Source organism: Centroberyx gerrardi, chromosome 16 (assembly GCF_048128805.1).
Source record: "Centroberyx gerrardi isolate f3 chromosome 16, fCenGer3.hap1.cur.20231027, whole genome shotgun sequence".
Taxonomy (NCBI): domain Eukaryota; kingdom Metazoa; phylum Chordata; class Actinopteri; order Beryciformes; family Berycidae; genus Centroberyx; species Centroberyx gerrardi.
The window spans coordinates 16641342-16659297 of record NC_136012.1 but is presented as its reverse complement, the minus strand read 5'-3'; the positions used below and the strand labels follow the sequence as shown (position 1 = coordinate 16659297).

The following is a 17956-nucleotide window of genomic DNA, read 5'->3' as shown; positions in this document are numbered from 1 at the left end:
AATGTGTTTACGGGACACATCTCTCTCTTTATGCGTTTGTGTGTGTGTGTGTCTGCGTGTGTGTGTGTGTATGTGTGCATGCTCATGTGCACACAATTCCCCCCTTTTCCCATGCCTCTAGATAAAGTCAAATGATTACAGCTGGCAATCCATTCTGTTAATGGAAACACATATTGTTGTTGTTTGGTGAAAACCTTTTAACTTCAATTTTGGTGATTTTCATGTTTTATCTTAAATTGGAGGATTACATGATCCTGTTTGGGTTAAGAACATTCTATGACCCTTGGGCTTGAGAAACCCTTTCAAAATCCTGTGGATAAATTGAACAATACATGGTGGTCAAGCTAAAACCAAGGCTATTTTTCATAGTTCCTGAAAAGTTGGCATTTTGGAGATATGAGGTTTTCACCCAACAACAGTGATATGCACAAATATGTCACTATATGTGTATTTTGTTTAAAAAAAATGAATTTGCTGTAACTAATTACATTTGCCATTTTGTAGATTATTGTTTGGTTAGTTGTATAACTTCGCTTCCTTGCATTTTAGGCTGCAGCAACATCCATGGCTATAATATATTTATAATATATCTTTCATCAAATAATGTATAAATAAAAAAAAGATTGAAAGTGTAGACGTAAACAAGAGACTTTTGACAAACTACAGCAGCAAAAATGAAAATGCTGGAAATGTATCGAAAATGAAAATATGAAGAAAAAAAAATTAATTGGTAGGGAGATTGATGTCCAGTAGGAGTCATGATGTGAGTTGAGATTTTGTGTTGTCCTCTCCTCCCTATTACTGTCCTTATCTACACACACACACACACACACACACACACACACACACACACACACACACACAAACCTTTCTCAATCGCCTATCTTGTACATCTAACAGCCAAAAAGAGGGCAGAAGTTGAATTCTTACGTCCATTCCCCCTTGGGAGTGGAGTAACACTGCAAAATGCTTTTACATACCACATATGCAGTAAAAACTGCAATAAGTAAATGTTACATTTGTATCTGCTAGGCAATTTAATTGATTGTCTTTAGATAGAATAGAGTGAGATTGCCCCTCCATATGTTAGCAGAGGGCAAAGGATGATGAACAGGGCCAGTTGTCAGATAACACAAGCGAAAGTAAGACAGAAAGAATGTGTGTGTGTGTGTGTGTGTGTGTGTGTGTGTGAGAGAGAGAGAGAGAGAGAGAGAGAAAAGAGAAAGAAAGAGAGACATGTCTGACCACTTTAAGTGACTATATGTATGTTTTGACTGCATCATTGCTTCAAGGATTATGGAGAAAGTATTGGGTGACAAAGACAAAGTTCTGTTGTGTTCTGTCATCTTGTGTTTTTGTTGGCCAACATGAGATCGTAAATGTCTGTTCTGGGTCGTTGCACTGTGTCATGACCGGTCTCCTAGTCAGGGGCACTGGCCTGTGTGTGTGTGTGTGTGTGTGTGTGTGTGTGTGTGTGTGTGTCTGTGTGTGTGGTGCACGCACGAGCATGTGTGGGCATGCATTTGTCTTGGAACAACTGCGCATACCCGGCATGCCAATCTAGGAACACTGTATTATGAAGTTTCCCTGTTTTACAGAGCATATCCATCCCTTTTTTTTTTTTACAATTCTGTAACATACAGTACATTCCCAATTTTCCACTGGATTGAAATGTCCTGTTATGTAAGGATGGACAGCGTGATGTCTAAGAAATGTTGACAAAGTCTTACGAAATAGCTCAAACTCTAATCACGGAACGCGGGAGAATTGACATGTGTAACTAACAGGACATTTCCTGGACGACGGCAGCAACTGAGCTCTTCATTTGCGGCCTTCAGAAGCCGGTTTATCCCTGCCTTCATCACTCGTCTTCACCATCAGCTTTCCCACGGCTATTAGAACATGTCACATCCTGATAGATACTCAATGGGGCAGAGTGCGCTCACTCAGCACACACATCTGAACACACATGTAAACACAGTGTGTTGACGCATGCCTGCCAAGCCGGGTGTAAGAGTGCACACACAGTTGCGCAACGGAAGACACATGGACACACACACAAACGTGCACACATATTCGTGCACGTGCGCGCACACACTGACACACACACAGACACACACACTTACACCATTGATCAAAGGAGCTGTGATGTAATCAGTCTCAGAGCTCTGCGCACATCCCTCATTAACTTTCACCAGAGGCTTTAATGAAAAACCACTGGAGGGAATCTCCGCTTGCTTTCTCCTCTCTCCCTTTCCTTCCCTCTCTTCTCCTTCTCATCTTCTCGTTCACTCCCTGCAGTATCTCCTCCTCCTCCTCCTCCTCCTCCTCATTCATCTTCCACTCTACCTCCCCCCTCTCCCTCTCCCCCAGTGGCTGACTTGACTTCCGTTGAGACAGAGTAAATATTTCCCATGGCTTATCTGACCGCTGGCAGCAAGAATATGACACATTCATAACAAAGTACGAAGCTCTGCTAATTAACACATAGTCTCCGTTCCTCGGGTCAGAGGCCCTGGTGGGGACAGTTTAGGGCTCTAAGTTTACACACCACAAACACATTGGTGTCCCGTTCGCGGTGGCCAGGTATGACGTGTGGCTCTGTGTGCTCAGCACGCCGGTCACCGGAGACACAGCTATTACTGTATCCCTGGCTGGAGAGTCTCTTACACATCTTGACTTGATTTGCTTGGTTTTCTGGTATCGAATGGAAGAAGTGTGTGAGTGTGAGTGCGAGTGTGTAAGAGAGAGACAGAATGAGAAACAGAAGAGAGCAAGTTCCCTTTCTCCCTCTCTTTCTCTGTGCAGCTTGGCTGGTGTCCAGGTACAGTCCAGCCCCCTGGTAATGATGAAGATGTGACGTGTAAGCAACTTCCCTATTGTGCAATCATCAAGAGACTCTTGGGGGCTATAAGATCCCAACCCCATCTGGCCTCTCTGTGCCTCCAGTCTCTGTTTTCTCCACACATACAAACACAGAGGGAGGATATGGTCTAGGATACTCAGCCACACAGAGTTCTCTTAGAGGAGCCGAGGAGAGCTGAAATTATCAGGACATGGATTTTAGCCAAATGAAGCATTGAAAACTGCTTGACTCCTTGGATTGGGAGCTCACTCTCTAAAGGTACAATGTAATCTCCAGATATTAATGTTTTTTTTATATATATATTTGATGATATATCCCTTTTAGTTTCTGTCGATAATTGGAGTTACGTGGCATTTATCACCATGGTCGGTGTTGGGAAGGTTACTTTTAAAATGTAATTTCCTATGGAAAACTACCTGCTTGAAAGTGTAATCAATAATGCAATCCACTGGATAACACAAGTACAGAAATATAATGTGATTACTTTTAAATGACGTTTAAGATACTATAAGAGATAGAAGATACTACTATTCCTGTAAAGCTATAGAACATGAAATAAAGTTGACAATTTATTCCAAATTACAAACTGCGAGTTAGTATTGTTCTTATATAATTGTTCCTCTCATCTACAACCATGAATCCAAATGTTGTTTCTGTCAATAACCTCACAATCAAAGTACATTTTTTCCCTTCGGATATGTTTCTGAGTAATCCAACAAGCTGTCAGATTACTGCAATCACATCACATGTACTTCATTACTGCCCAGCCTTGGGAATGGCGTAATTTATTTTTCCTCGATTTGTTATCAAGAGGGAAAGACAGTGAACACTTGAGCCAGACAGCATATATTACCGTTTAGGGATCACTCTTCTATGAATAGTCGCTGTTTTATCCATAAAAGGTAGCACGATTTTGAAAACTCTCCTGTTTGTTTCCAGCTGACCTTGGAAAACTGAAAGGAGGAAAGGCAAGTCTTGTGACGGAAGAGCAAAACCAGCTCCATAATGGCCATCCCAAATGAGCTCTCCCTCTTCAACGCCTCCTCCTCCCCCTACTCCCCTACTGAGCACCCTGGCTACCTGAACACCTCCATGGTCCCCTCTGCTCCCCACTGCCCAGACTGGCCCAATCTGCCCCAAACCACCCTCATTCCCTGCCTCTACAGCATCATCTGTGTGCTGGGCACCGTGGCCAATGCCCTGGCTGTGTGTGTGCTGGCTCATGGCAACGGGGCTAGGAGAACGATAGCTAACACTTTCATGTTGAACCTGTGTGTGTCCGACCTGCTGTTCCTGCTCTCTCTCCCGCTGTGGGCTGTGTACTATTCCTTGGGTTACCACTGGCCCTTTGGCCGGGTGGCCTGTAAAATTTGCGGAGGGCTCCTCCACCTCAACCTCTATGCGTCAATCTTCTTCATCACGTGCATGAGCATGGACCGCTACCTGGCCATTGTGCATCCGCTCCGCTCCCAAAGTGCACGACACCCCAAACGTGCGCGGCTCACCTGCGTTCTGGTGTGGGTCCTGGCGTGTGCTAGCACAGCCCCCACCCTGGCTCTGAGGGACACCCACCACATAGAGCACCTTGGGGTGGAGGCCTGTGTGATTCTCTATCCTCATGATAAGTGGTTTCTGGTCCTGGCCTGGATGAAGATCATTCTGGCCTTCCTGCTGCCTCTGGTTGTCATCTCTTCCTGCTACTGTGCGATAGGCAGACATCTGCTGGCCGGTACAGGACTGGGAGGAATTCGCAAGCCCTTTGAGCCTTCGAACTTACCCTCTCTCCCAGGCAGTAAATCACTGGAGTCCCAGGAGAGCTGCAGTAAAGCAGAGAGACCCCCCACCCCCTGTGTGAACCCCAGCTCCTGTGGGGGAAGACCCCTGGAGTGCAGGGGGCTGGAGCGGGTGTTATGGACGGTAGCCGCCGTGGTCCTGGCCTTCTTCCTGTGCTGGTTCCCCTTCCACTGTGTCACCCTGTTGGACGTCCTGAGGACCCATGGCTGGGTGAGCGGCTGCTGGGTAGACTGGTCCATCACCAGTCTCTTCCCTCTCACCATCTGCTTGGGCTTTTCCAACTCAGCCATCAACCCCGTACTCTACTGCTTCATCGGGAACCACTTCCGGGGCCGCCTGGGGGGCCTGTGTAAGGGTCTGTGTGCTTGTTTGAAGGCCCGTGGCGAGGCACACAGCCAGAAGAGAGGCTCCTTCAGCACCAGGCTCAGCTCCTTCTCACGGAAGCTCAGTGACCTGAAGGACTTGGCGATTGTGGAGGCCTCTGGACCTGCCTAGGAGGCCGCAGAAGAGAGAGCCTCCCCTCCAGTTTCCCTCTGTTGGCTTCACACCCCAAAGAATGATCCCAACGTCAAGTGACTGCTGAACTCTAATAAGCATGGCTGTGTGAGGCTGAGGTGTTATTAATGATTGACTGAGTCAAATTCCTACAGTGCTCACCAGGCCACAAGTCAAATGAGATACAGATATATAAGGACGATAATTAACCACTCTTAACTATGCTACTTTTGCTGTTGTTTCTTTGACCCAAGAGATTATGTGTGTAATGATGTAACTTGTAACATTTGTATCATTCTGTATAGTCCGATTAGGACATCGAATATCATTGGAATTCTATCGCAGTTTGTACATCTTTGACTGAATAAGAAATAAAGTGAACATATTTCTCTAGAAATCCCAGTTCTTTGTTTATCATGTTTAGATTAGTGCTTCTAATACTACTACTACTACTACTATTGAAAAGGGAGCTATTTCAGTCTAGAAATGCACTGTTTTTGTGAGAGCCATTCACTTTTATCATTTTTATGTACTTTTCTGAAATTGACAATCTCACAGCTGTGACGAAGTGTTTTCCCCACCTGTGGGTGAAAGCCCTGGGATTACTGTCGGCCCGGCAGACGGAAACTTCCCCCTCTCTCCCCTCCCAACCCCTTCACATGCATTCCATACATATCAGTGCCAGATATCATAATCTCATACAAATGTCCTTATAATGCATTCCAGTCCTGCCACTTGTGTTGAGGGAGCCACCAGCTAATCAATGATGTATCTCCGCCTGCTATCTGTGTCCAGTATGGATCTACTGCATTCTGCATTGACCCTGGCCTGCCTGCCTGCCTGTGAGCCGAGAGCTAATGAGGTCTCTCAGCTTTTAGCACTGCTGTAAGGCACGGGATCGTCATAAATGAGATGGTTGAATGAATACCGATGAACACTTTAAGCCTGAAGCATTGTTGCCTTTATTCAATGTACACTGTTAACCAAGAAATCCTGAATACTGTGCCAATATTTATGGCATGTACAACCCGAACTAACTCGTAGCATTAGATAATTCCACCAAAGAGTTTCTTCCCAGTTGAGCCACTGGATGGTGCTGGAGCGCTGCAGATGCAGTGAGTGGGACGCCACTGGCTGCTTACCCAGACAGAGCCCCAAGGTCCCACCGCTCATGATCTTTCTGTGCCGAGGGAGAGATGGCTTCGACAGACTGATGACTCATGTACAATTCTGAATGCATAAAAACTGGTTACCCAACGAATACTGCATTAACTAAGCTGCAAGCACAATGAATATTCTGCGATTTGAGAATAGCAGAATCACAGTGTCGACCTTGTGCAGAATAGTCAAGACCTGCGGGTCACAGGAGCACCTGGTTGTCTGAAGGACTCCATGTAGTCATAGTGTGACTGAGAGGCATCCAGACCCAGAATAATACATATCTCAAAATGACAGATCACTGAGCTTAGAGGGGCAATAGATTGCCCTATGAACTGAAAAAAGTGGGCATGGCATTTCATTGCAGCAAAGATACTGACTGTCTAAGTCACCAAATCCTCTACTGACATGCCAGAATCTATTCAGAAATTACCAACCGACAGGACAGACTTGCACGGTGGGTTTTCTGTATTATGTTCAAGCTGCCTGCTTCCTTAATTGTTTGTCACTATTCTGTAAAGCAGGTGTGAGTGTCCTTGACATGCGTTTATTAAAAGACAGCTCAGTGAGATGTGACTGTGAACATGTGCTGTCCAATGTGGTCGTGTGGTGAGAAAATGTGAGCTGGGAGGTAAACATCGCTCTCACTGCGGCAGAGACAAACCTCGCAACTCGCCTGCATTTAAAACCCTCCTATAATGTTTGGACTCAGTTTGACCCCATTCAATGTTTAATGTCTCTACAAACATGATTAACATTATTCTTGATACTTCATGACTAATTTCATGAGGAACACGTATAAACATAAAATTGAACATGATAATCTGTTTTCAAGGTCCTGTACACACTTTGTATACAACAGTATTGTGCATAAAACTTGAGAAAATATAAAGGTTTTACACACATTTTCTTTCTCTTTGTTTTGACTGATACTGAGGGAACATTCCCATGCAATTTTCAAAAAGATGTCCCCATGCTTTAGGGGCCTATTATACTGTAAGAAACACACACACACACACACTGGGAACTAAACCTTAGTGTTAGTTCCCGCGAGAACTTATAAAACCTCCTTGTAGTTCACACAGCATGGGAAGTGGGGGGTGCACACACAGCCCTGTAAACCATGTCACTTTGAGTTTTGTCTCACCTGAAGATTTTGAAAGTGACCACTAGGCGTAGATTGTCTGCCAATGAAGTCCTGCCACAGCTCTTGGAAAGTGAAAGTGATTTAGAGCAGAATGTGTCTGAGGCTGAGGATAATTGAAACTGAGGATAACTTCCAAAAATGGAAAGTTATCATGGTCCCGCTCCCCACTTGAAAGACAGGCTACAGTGCTGCAAATGTCATCACAATGGTCCCAGGCCCCACCAGATACGCTTTCAGCCATGTCCAATATATGAAATCTGCATTTGAACTCTTCATATCACCATCAGTAGAAAAGGTTATTCTACACAAAATGTCAATCAAAATGTGACATTGAACTGACATCTTTAATTTGTCCGGAGGGGACTGTATTGGAAAATACTGTTGTGTTAATTTTCTCTCAATACACTATTCTGTTTTTTTATTATTATTGACTAACTGCTATGAGTTACTTGCTGGCGTTCTGAAGTGTTTTATGAACTTGAATATTTTAAATGTTTGAATTTTTGTTTGTTTTACCTGGGGTCAAATTGACTCCAAACATAATAAATGTTACTATCCTGGATAATAAAAACTGTGTTTCTTTCCAAATAATAACAACAATAAACACAAAGAGGTAGGCTACTTAAAAGCAATATAAAGCCCTTCAAACACCAAAAACATAATGTTTTCCATTTTAGGTAAAACAATGAGACTTTATGTTGATTTGCATATTTTTCTGTAGTTAAGGGGAGGGTGAGGGGATTCATGTTTTATTTACAGGGCTATTAAGTTGGTCAGTAGAGAGACACAAAGCAAAGCAGCTGAGACCTATTATTTTCAATTAAAAAATAATATGTAGGTTTAAATTGCTGGGATCAATTTGACCCCAAACATAATAGTTAATTTCAACATAATAGGAGGATTAAATTGCTTACTCTAACAAATATTTATTTTTAACATAACATTTCAAAATTCATCAATTATTAAAGAAGTCTGAGTAAATATAAATTGCCTTTCGTTTTATCATAAGCTAAGACAAAGTCGAGAAATAGGAAGTATTGCAACATATTTTCTGATTTAGTTATAAACCATTGATGGTTTTATGGTTTATCAGTGGAAAATATGGTGGAAAAAGAGGGCGTCAGTTCAGTTATTAAGAAGACCGCAAAGTGTGGCCTCAAGATGATTAAGCTGGAAACAGTGCAAGTTATGACATACGTATGTTATTTTTCCTCTGCAAAAAAGTGATACTGCCTTTTTTTTGTTATCCCGCTCTTGTGCTTTCTATTGCGGAAATTTTCAGTTAGAATCTTTGATGTTGTTTCCTGTTGAAAAATACAATCATTTCCTGAGAGATGTAGCCTACAAACTTGCACTATATGTAGGCCTACGCGTGTGTGCGTGCGTGCGTGAGCGAGCGAGCGAGAGAGAGAGAGAGAGAGAGAGAGAGAGAGAGAGAGAGAGAGAGAGACTGAAAGGACGACTGAGCACTAAGCCATAAAGGTTAGAGGTTGAAGAGAGCCGCTATCACTCAGGTTAAGGGAGTGGAAAATCAGAAAGCTCGCTCGCCGGCGCTCGGCTGCCTGACAGAAATTTGAAATAGCTGGCACCAATATCAAGTGAGACGCTGGACAGCTGCCTCACCTGTGTTCCCACAGTCTGGAGCGCATACTGCAAAGACCAAAGACCCGCCTGCAGAAACAGAGTTGAAGGAGACAGAGAGGGAGTTGGCAGCGGGGAGCAGAACAAAGCAGAGCGGGCCGGAGTGGAGTCTAGCCTCTGGATAGCTGTGATGGAGAACCTGTCTGTGTACCACGGACCCATCGGCAAGGCGGAGGGGGAGCGGCGGCTGGCCCAGGACGGCCGGGACGGCTGCTACCTGGTCCGCAACAGCGACAGCATGGCTGGCGTCTACTGCCTGTGTGTGCTGTGAGTAGTACACACGCACACACGCACACACACACACACACACACACACACACACACACACACACACACACACACACACATACACACACACGCACACACACTCTCTCTGCTAGGCCAATTTGATCAGGCCATTACTGCGAGTCTCACCTCCACCACCACCTCATGCAATCATATTTTCTATTATTCTACCTATTGATCTACTCACTTGTTTTCTTAGATATAGATAAACATTGTGTAGACACCCAGGCATAAACAAACCAACTGATCATTAACAGAAAACAATATTTTCCATTCTATTCTTACCGCGGTGTGTTATTGAGTGTGAAATGAACAGAGTCTCGGAGGAGCAGTGATGATGATAGTGGGGTCAAACACCCTATTTCAGCAGTGTTTACTGACAGGGTCAAAGGTGTCTCTCTCTCTCTCTCTCTCTCTCTGTATGTGTGTGTGTGTGTGTGTGTGTCTGTGCAGGTGCAACGGATACGTCTACACCTACAGACTCCACCTGGACGACGGAGGCTCATGGGCGGCAGAAGTGAGACATTTTGTCGTTTGACTTAGCCTTCTTTTTATGTTGCCTCTCCTCTCCGTGCATCCGCTTTGGCTTTCACACGCGCCGCATGTATCAGATACGGAGGTTGTTTCAGCGCAGAACTAATTCAGCGAGCGAGGAATTTGAGGCAAACAAGTTTTTTGAGGACTGACAGCAGCGAGAGATGGATGCATTGCTTTCCTTTAGCAATAACACACTCGGAGATAGTTCCACCGCAAATTTAAGATGAGCACGCCACAGCATCAGCATTAATATATACACCAGAGACGGGAAACATAGAATTGCATTTGACAGCATTTCTGATGGGATATGTAATTGAGCGCTGAGGGTTGGCAAACACCCAGAGATGTGGATGTATAGAGACATCAGACGACTATGTCTCTGTCTGACAACTAAACTGGATGCTGTTGTAACTACATTTCACCCCAGCTCATTTTTACTGACAGCATCAACAGAACAGAAAGGAGAAAGCCCCGAATTACACGAATTTCACTACAAGCTCAATAACAGCTTACATTATTCATGTGCAATATCAGTCACTTTAATGAAATATTCGGGGAAACAGAGGTAACACTTATGGCCAGACTATGGGCTCGGGAAGAAGGAGACAGCCAAAGTGCAGTGCTATGGAAAGTGCTCTCTCCATTTGACTGACTGATTTAAAAATGCATTTGAAGAGTTTCATTCCAAAACAAGATTTTCACCATTTGAAAAACGCGACATCTACTCTTACAATGATTGATATCACAAAATGAAAACAAATTATGCTACTTTTTAAAAGGACAGCAGGTAACCTAAGTCCTTAGTTGACAAAATGGTAATATTTTCAAGGGTACAACGCTTTTAAATATATTTAATTATAACTTCATAAATCCTCTGAGTGCTTCATGGAAGATAATATATTATAATATGAAGTGTTGTAAAGGAATTAAATAGAAACAATGCAAAGATCCTTGAAAAAGTATTAATTTCAGTAAGGCCAAACGAACGCCATATCAGACACTTACAAATCGTGTTGAGTGTTGGAACCAGGCCATCTTAGCAAGGAAGACACAATGGAAGACATTTTGCAAAGAAAAACATTTGTTGCAACCTGAAAATTAATTCTAAACAACATATTCTATTTTTTATTGAAACCACAGAAGTAAATACTTTTTTTTTTTTTGTGGAAAATTATCTTTGTGTTATTTCAATGTTATTCAATCACAAATAAATCTGAGATTTGATGTTCCACCTTGAGATAATGGAGCAGTTTAAGTGTTTGAGATGCCGCACAAATCCTGAAATAAATGCTTGTTGTAGACAAACAGAATGTGCATGTAACTGTAATTCAGGACTTTAAGCTGAATTTTCCTAATTTGTCATGTCATCAACTAAAATGGAGATCTAGCAAACTGATTTCTGAACAGTTTAATGAACTAAAGGCCCATTGTTAGGTATAATTTCTTAAAAACCTCAGAGTAAGTTTCCCCTCTATGTCTGACTATTGTTACAGCAATTATAGATGTCTACATAATGGCATATCTCTTTTGAATTGTCATGCTCTATGAATAGATATGTGTTAACTGCTCATATCTATTTGCCCCTTGGGGGTAAAAAAGGTCTATTGAACTGAATTTAATTGAATTGATTTTCTTTTACTGTATCTTCAATACTAGCTTGGACCAAATGACCAGATATACTGTACTGTATATATAAATGACAGTCTTGTTGACTTGACTGACATGATGCTGTCTTCCCAGCCCATCCCACTGCACAATGCACTCCAGTATTCATGACAGTTTCCGAACTGGCAAGAGCAGATAATGTAGATATATGAGTGCTGTGGGAGAGGCAATGGCATGCGATGTGGACTGGAAACCACCTACTTTATACACCTGGTCCATTTTTATTTTTAACATAGGCTATTTTAAGGGTACAACACAGTGATCCAGCATGCTGAAATTCTTAGATACATCCTCAATTCATGACGTGTTTTCCTAACCATAGTCCTGAAAGCATCTGCAAAACCACTGAAAATGTTTCAATCAAAATGCAGCCAAAGATGGTGTGATATGGCGTGTGTTCCTCTCTGTACTTTGGTGTATCTGATGTCTTTATAAGGTGAATCTGTGAGAGCTCATTTCAGGCCGGGCCGCCCTAGAGAGAGCGCCTGTCCTGTCCTCTTCATTTCCCTGCGGGGTTTGATGTGGAGATGGAGATGGAGGGGCTGAAATCTCCTCTGCCTCTCTTTTTCAGACCGTTCCTGGTGTGCAGAAGCGATATTTCCGGAAAATCAAGAACTTGATAGCAGCCTTCCAGAAGCCTGACCAAGGAATTGCTATGCCTCTGCTCTACCCTGTCACTGCTCAGAGACGGGCACAAACACACACAGAGGCACAGACACCCTGTAATAGCCTGTCACCGACACACAGCAGCCCGAACCCTTACCTCCAGCAGCAGCAACCGCCTGCTGCTCAGGGACAGAAAAGCAGGAAGAAAGAGGTGCAGCAAGCTCTTGGTTAGGGACGAGCTTTAGGTTGGAAAGTACTCAGTCTGCCCTCAAATTTGGTACTTTGACACTGATGTATCCTTTAGGCCTGTAGTCTAGGTAAAAATAAAAATACTGTGAAGTGTGAGTGATGAGAAAAATACTGTCCATTGCATGCTGTGTGTGCTTAAAGTAAATCTCTAATTCTTGTAATTTTTTTTTTTACTTGGCAGAAAAATTCCAATTAATCAGCTTCTGTTTGTTAAATTCTGTACAGATGATTAGTCATTTATGCTCTAGCACAGATTCAGAACAGACTAATTCTGTTTTTCGTTTTTTGTTTTGTTTTTGGCTGTATGCGGCAAAGGAAAATACCCCATAACTTTTGAGGCTGTGTTGTTCAGATGTAAAATATTCAACTGCTGAAACATTAATATCCATTACTGCATACATAAGTTGACAACAAATATTGTGCTCTGGTTTCTTAATACAATTCAGCGATGTGAATGGCAAAGAAAATAAATGATATTGGTTGAAATAAACTCTTTAAATGAGGTCACGCATACACAGCCATACACACCAGTCTCTATCTGACATATAGTGGGGGACAGAAATTCAATTTGACATATTGAAATACTGATTTCCATGGAAAGAATGCTGACTGCCAGAGAGGGGGAAAAATCTGTCATTCATCTGATTGACATTACTGGCTCCACACACAAATGGCGAGAGAGAGAGAGACACAGAGAAAGAGAATTTAGAGAGAGAGAGGGAGCATCCATTCAGCACAGACCGTTCTTCAGTGCAGCTGTCTCCTAGCAACCAGACCCTCCATCTTTTCACCACGGAGATGAGGTTGGACAACATCTAGCGGAGCATATGGTTTCGTAGGGAAGGTGCATCGCAGACGATCAGCAAAGTGCTAGTCAGGAACGTATATCACCTGCTCACAGTCAGAACATATGCATAGTACGGCTCTGTCATCCACAGCCCAGGAGAGAAACACAAACAATTAATGACGGGCAGATGGTGGAGTGGCGGAGGGAGGGTGGCTGGTGGGGGAAAGGCAGACGGACGGGGAGGTGGATTAGTGGTAGCTAAATTAAAAAAACCCAAACTTCTTTACTTTCTTTTTCAACTTTTTCCGGGGACAGGCTTGGAAGTGGTTCACATGTAGTCTGATTGGCATTTCCTAATGAGAGGAGACAAGCTGTAGAGAACGGCACAGCCAACTCCAGGTCCTGCCCCTTCTGCACTCACCACCCACTCGCTGAGCCTCAGCTGTCACATTTCTTTTTCCCTTCCTCTGTTTTTTTTTCTTCTCCTCTCTTCTGACAGACGCAGGTTTCTCATGCATATCTCAGCTTGAGCCATAATGATGGGTGATAATGACAGCACAGATTTGAACGTTACAAACTCCCAGAAACAAGAACAAAGAGCGCAACACAAATGTGTGTGTGTGTGTGTGTGTGTGCAGGAGAGAGAGGAAGGCGCAGAGACGGAGAGAGAGAGAGAAAAAGAGCGAGAGATAGAGAGAGAGATAGCAAGAGAGAGCACTAGAGACAGAGAGAGAGAAATAATAAGCAATGTTGCCTATGAAATCCCAGGGAGCAATCCAGTAATTCACACATAATAACTTTAATCAGCACTGTAACCCAATAAAGTCAGATTTTTCAGCGAGAATATTTACTATAGCCATGTATAATTCTTTGCAAAAATGTAATTGTTTTTCTATTGATTAACAATACTGACACTTACTTATGAACAACAGAATTTCCAGTTGAGCACTTTTTTCAGTGTGAAAGCACTGGCTATGTACATTCTTGATCTTAGTATACACACTCATACAAACTACTGTTGGAGCACACCAGAGGCAGAAAACAGAGGTTTCCTTCTCTAAAGGGGAGTGTCAGAGTCGACAAGGCCTCTCTTACACAATATGTAAACGATAGTATATCCGAGGTAAACCATGTATTAACTCAAATGGCAACCAGAGAGCTCTTGATCTGAGCTCACATCAGGACAAGGATTATTCACTGGCAATCCTACTGTCTTCATTTCTACAGTTCACTGAAGTTGAACAGAAAGTCCAATATGATGAACAGTGTCGAGAGAGCAACGACAGTCGGTCAGTCGGTCGGTCGGTCGGTCGGTCGGTCGGTCGGTCAGTCAATCAGTCCCAGGCGAGTCTGGATACAAAAAGCAAAGCCACAGCCAAACCACACTGCTTGTGCCACTGTTAGAAATTGGAGAAACTGGACGATAATAATAAAATACCATCATTTTGTCACAATTAAAGGCATTTGGAAATATTTTTTTTCCCCCAATCTCTCTTCTTGTTCTTGTTCTTCTTTGTCGTCGTCTTCTTTTTTTTGATACAGTATAGAAACAGTAGAACAAATCAGAGTAGAGTAGAAACAGGCAGTCTTTGGTGGGGGTGGGGGGCTGCATGTGTGTCTCTGTTACCTGCCCCCCACCTCGCTCAGTGTCATGAAGTGGATGTTGGAGGGGCAGTCGGACAGCTCCGGCTGCTGCTCTATGGGCAGGGAGTAGTAGCCGTCGTAACCCTGAACCCGTCTTCCAGACAGCAGCTGCTGCTTCTCCGCCTCGCTCCACACCCTGCTTCCTCCGTCCCCTTCCTCCACCCTCTTCCTCTCCTTCTCCCAGGCCCCCTCCACCGCTCTCCTCCGCGCCTCCTCTCTCACCCTCGCTCTCTCCTCCTCCTCGCTCCCGCCGTAGCGCACGCACAGACACAGCGCCCCCTGTTGGAGGGTGATGTCGGCGAATCGTCGAGTCCTGCCGTTCACCGTGGCGCTCATCTGAGACACGCTCACGTTGACCCCGCTCTCCAGGACGCGCCCCCCGACTCCGAGCCCCAGCGCGAGGTCTTCCTCGATCGGCCGGGACTGGAGGAAGTGATGGGTGTCGCAGCCGTGCACGGTGAAGCTTAGCCCGCTCAGGTGGACGGCGCTGTTCAAGATGGCCGCCACGCGGCGGCTGTCCTCGCTGGCCACGCCGATGACCTCAGCGCTGACGCGTCCGTGGGAGACGGCGAATCGGATGCTGGGGCCAAGGAGGGAGGGTCGGGAGCCAAAGGGAGGAGGACGAGACGGCCGGTGGCATGTGGAGCCTACAGGCTCCGAGACCAGAGGCAACCTCTCCAGAGAGATGAAACTCCTCAGCTGTCTCTGCAGCTCGCACTGGATCCCCAAGACCACCTGAGGGAAGAACATGAGACGAAAACTAAGCTGAAGGAAAATTCATACTATTCTGTTAGATTCTTATCATTGAGAAGGTAGAAAGCACTGCTCATTATGAAGTTCGATCATGTAAAGTCAAGGTTCATCTCTGATTCTACCCTTAAGGTCAGTGGGTGAGAAGAATTACTGTGTGTGTAGTGGTGTACTGGGTGCTGACAGACAGCCCACCTTGCTGGAGTCCCAGTCCTGTGTCTTGGTCTGGGTCTTCATCAGTTCGTAAGCCTGCTCCATGCTGCGCACCTCGGGCTTAGGGAAGCCTGGGACAACGTTGTGAAGCTGGAAGCCAAACAGCTGCAGCCAGCTACCAATGTCTGGACACACACCGCCCACGCAGGTCCAAAGGTACATAGGCAAGCAGGGATGTATGCACACACACACACACACACACAGAAAAGGATCAAAAGTTAACAAAGAGAAGAAACTTAAAATGTGAATATAATGTGGAGCTAACAATGCGCTATACTGTGAAGCGAGCAAAAGGTCATAAGGCCAAGGAAGCAACTCTTTCTATGGGAAATGACACAATTTATGTGAATAATACATGGCAGAGATGGCTCGGCTGGTGTTGCCCTGACGAACAGATCCTTTTGTAATAAACAATGTGCCTGCAGGAAAACGTGACAGTCCAAATGAATGTTCCATTAACCGGAGGGACAAACGCCCCTACCAACATCCTCTGTTCATCCTCCTACTATTCTATTCCGCCTCTTTCTCTCTCCCTCGCTTCAGTTTCTATTTTGCCTCTTGGGGAAACAGTATGTTCCTGACAGACAGAGGGAACAAAACACAACAGCCTGTGTTAAAAAGAGGGAACAAAACACAGCCTGTGTTAAAAACAGGATGATCAGAGACACGGCTGTCCTTTCTGTTGCCAGCATGTTCTGTCTGTCTGTCGCACCTTCTCTCTGCCAAACAGAGGCTCACCTGTGGTTAACTGTGCACCCCTTTCACTTGTTCTGTATGGCAGATGTTTTTCCATGTAGGCGTATGTGTGTGGGAGTGAGTGATTCAGTCAGTGATTGATTGAGTGTAGGTGTAAGTATGAGAATGAGTAGGAGTGTGTGTGTGTGTGTGTGTGTGTGTGTGTGTCAGCTCACCTGTAGTAAACTGGGTCACCTCCTCCACTCTCCCGACAGGACAGTTATTCTTGAAGGCGTACAAGTTAAACGGCCTCGGCTCCTTACTGAGCTCCCCCCACAGCTCGTGATTGGGCGAGGTCCATCGGCCCGCTAGCGTGTCATAGTCCCGCCTGCCCAAGTGGACCAGTCGGGTGAGAGGGTCGTACAAGCCTCCATGGAAACCGATGACCAGCTGGAAGTCGGGGTTGGTGTCCTGGTAGACCTCTCCATAGGGTGTGTAGAGGATCTCTTTGACCAGTCGCCCCCTGCTGGAGAACACTGCCCTCGGGGTCCCAACGCTGTCACAGGCTACATAGTACTCCTCCCCGCTGCTCAGCTCCATGGCGATGAGATGGCCCTGCAGGTCGTAGTACAGGGACGTGATCAGATTGCTGCTGTGGTTGTACAGGTGGCTGACCCTGGTGGGCTGCGACAGATCAGCGTAGAAGAACTGCAGCTGCTGGCCCTGGCTGGTCCTGGTGGCCACACGCCGACCCAACCCGTCGTAGCGGTACCAGACGGTGCGCTCGGACACCCGGTTGAAGACGCGGGTCAGCAGGCCGTTGGAGTTGTAGTCAAACAGGTCGTTTGCTCGTTGGCGGAGGAAGCCGTCGTCATCCACGCTGTACTGTAATTCGCCGAGGCGAGTGATGCGGTCTCTCTGGTCGTAACGCAGCGGAGTCAGTCTGCAATCAAACCAGACAAGAAGGATCAAATCACTTTTGCTGGGAAAACAGGCATTCACATGTGACACTGCAGTGAATGCTATGAAATAAGGCTATGTTTAATATGTGAACATTAGGACGATAACACATGCAATACACTTGCCATGACATAATGATGACACATTACTAACCTAGCACTGGTTCCATGGCTGAGCAGGTTGATGTTCCCGTTGAGGTCATAACTATAACGCCACTGAGGTCGCTCATTAACCGAGGCACTTTGCAGCTGGCTGTCTGCGTCATACTCGTAGGAGTAGCGGGTCACGTTGCTGTCCACGCCCACCCTGATGTCACAGGTGGTGGTGCGTCCAGCAGAATCATACTGGATGGTCATCCAGTAGGCGATGGACTTGAGTATCTCATATTGAACCTCCACCACCTGGCCGTAGGAGTTAAATACCTTGGTGTGCTTCATCAGATGGGTGGTGATCACCTAGACAACCGCAGACAAGACGGATTAGC

At 45.1% G+C, this 17956-nt stretch overlaps 3 protein-coding genes across 3 annotated transcripts in view; 2 read left to right on the top strand and 1 right to left on the bottom strand.

Annotated features, from left to right (window-relative positions):
* Positions 1-3010: 3010 nt before the first annotated feature.
* agtr2 (angiotensin II receptor, type 2) lies at positions 3011-5418 on the top strand. The gene is made up of 2 exons (XM_071923931.2): positions 3011-3124; positions 3806-5418. The coding sequence occupies exon 2, from the start codon at positions 3872-3874 to the stop codon at positions 5153-5155; it is 1284 nt and encodes a 427-aa protein (XP_071780032.1). The 5' UTR covers positions 3011-3124; positions 3806-3871; the 3' UTR covers positions 5156-5418.
* Positions 5419-8926: 3508 nt separating this feature from the next.
* sh2d1aa (SH2 domain containing 1A duplicate a) lies at positions 8927-12933 on the top strand. The gene is made up of 3 exons (XM_071923908.2): positions 8927-9368; positions 9840-9903; positions 12160-12933. The coding sequence occupies exons 1-3, from the start codon at positions 9232-9234 to the stop codon at positions 12424-12426; spliced, it is 468 nt and encodes a 155-aa protein (XP_071780009.1). The 5' UTR covers positions 8927-9231; the 3' UTR covers positions 12427-12933.
* A 629-nt stretch (positions 12934-13562) lies between these two features.
* The window catches only part of tenm1 (teneurin transmembrane protein 1), a 120408-nt gene continuing 116014 nt past the window's right edge, over positions 13563-17956 (bottom strand). The window contains exons 34-37 of the mRNA XM_071923920.2: positions 17626-17927; positions 16749-17455; positions 15820-15962; positions 13563-15609 (exon numbers count right to left, since the gene is read on the bottom strand). Of these exons, the coding sequence (XP_071780021.1) occupies positions 14854-15609; positions 15820-15962; positions 16749-17455; positions 17626-17927 (1908 nt within the window). The 3' untranslated portion in view covers positions 13563-14853. The remainder of the gene's footprint in view (positions 15610-15819; positions 15963-16748; positions 17456-17625; positions 17928-17956) is intronic.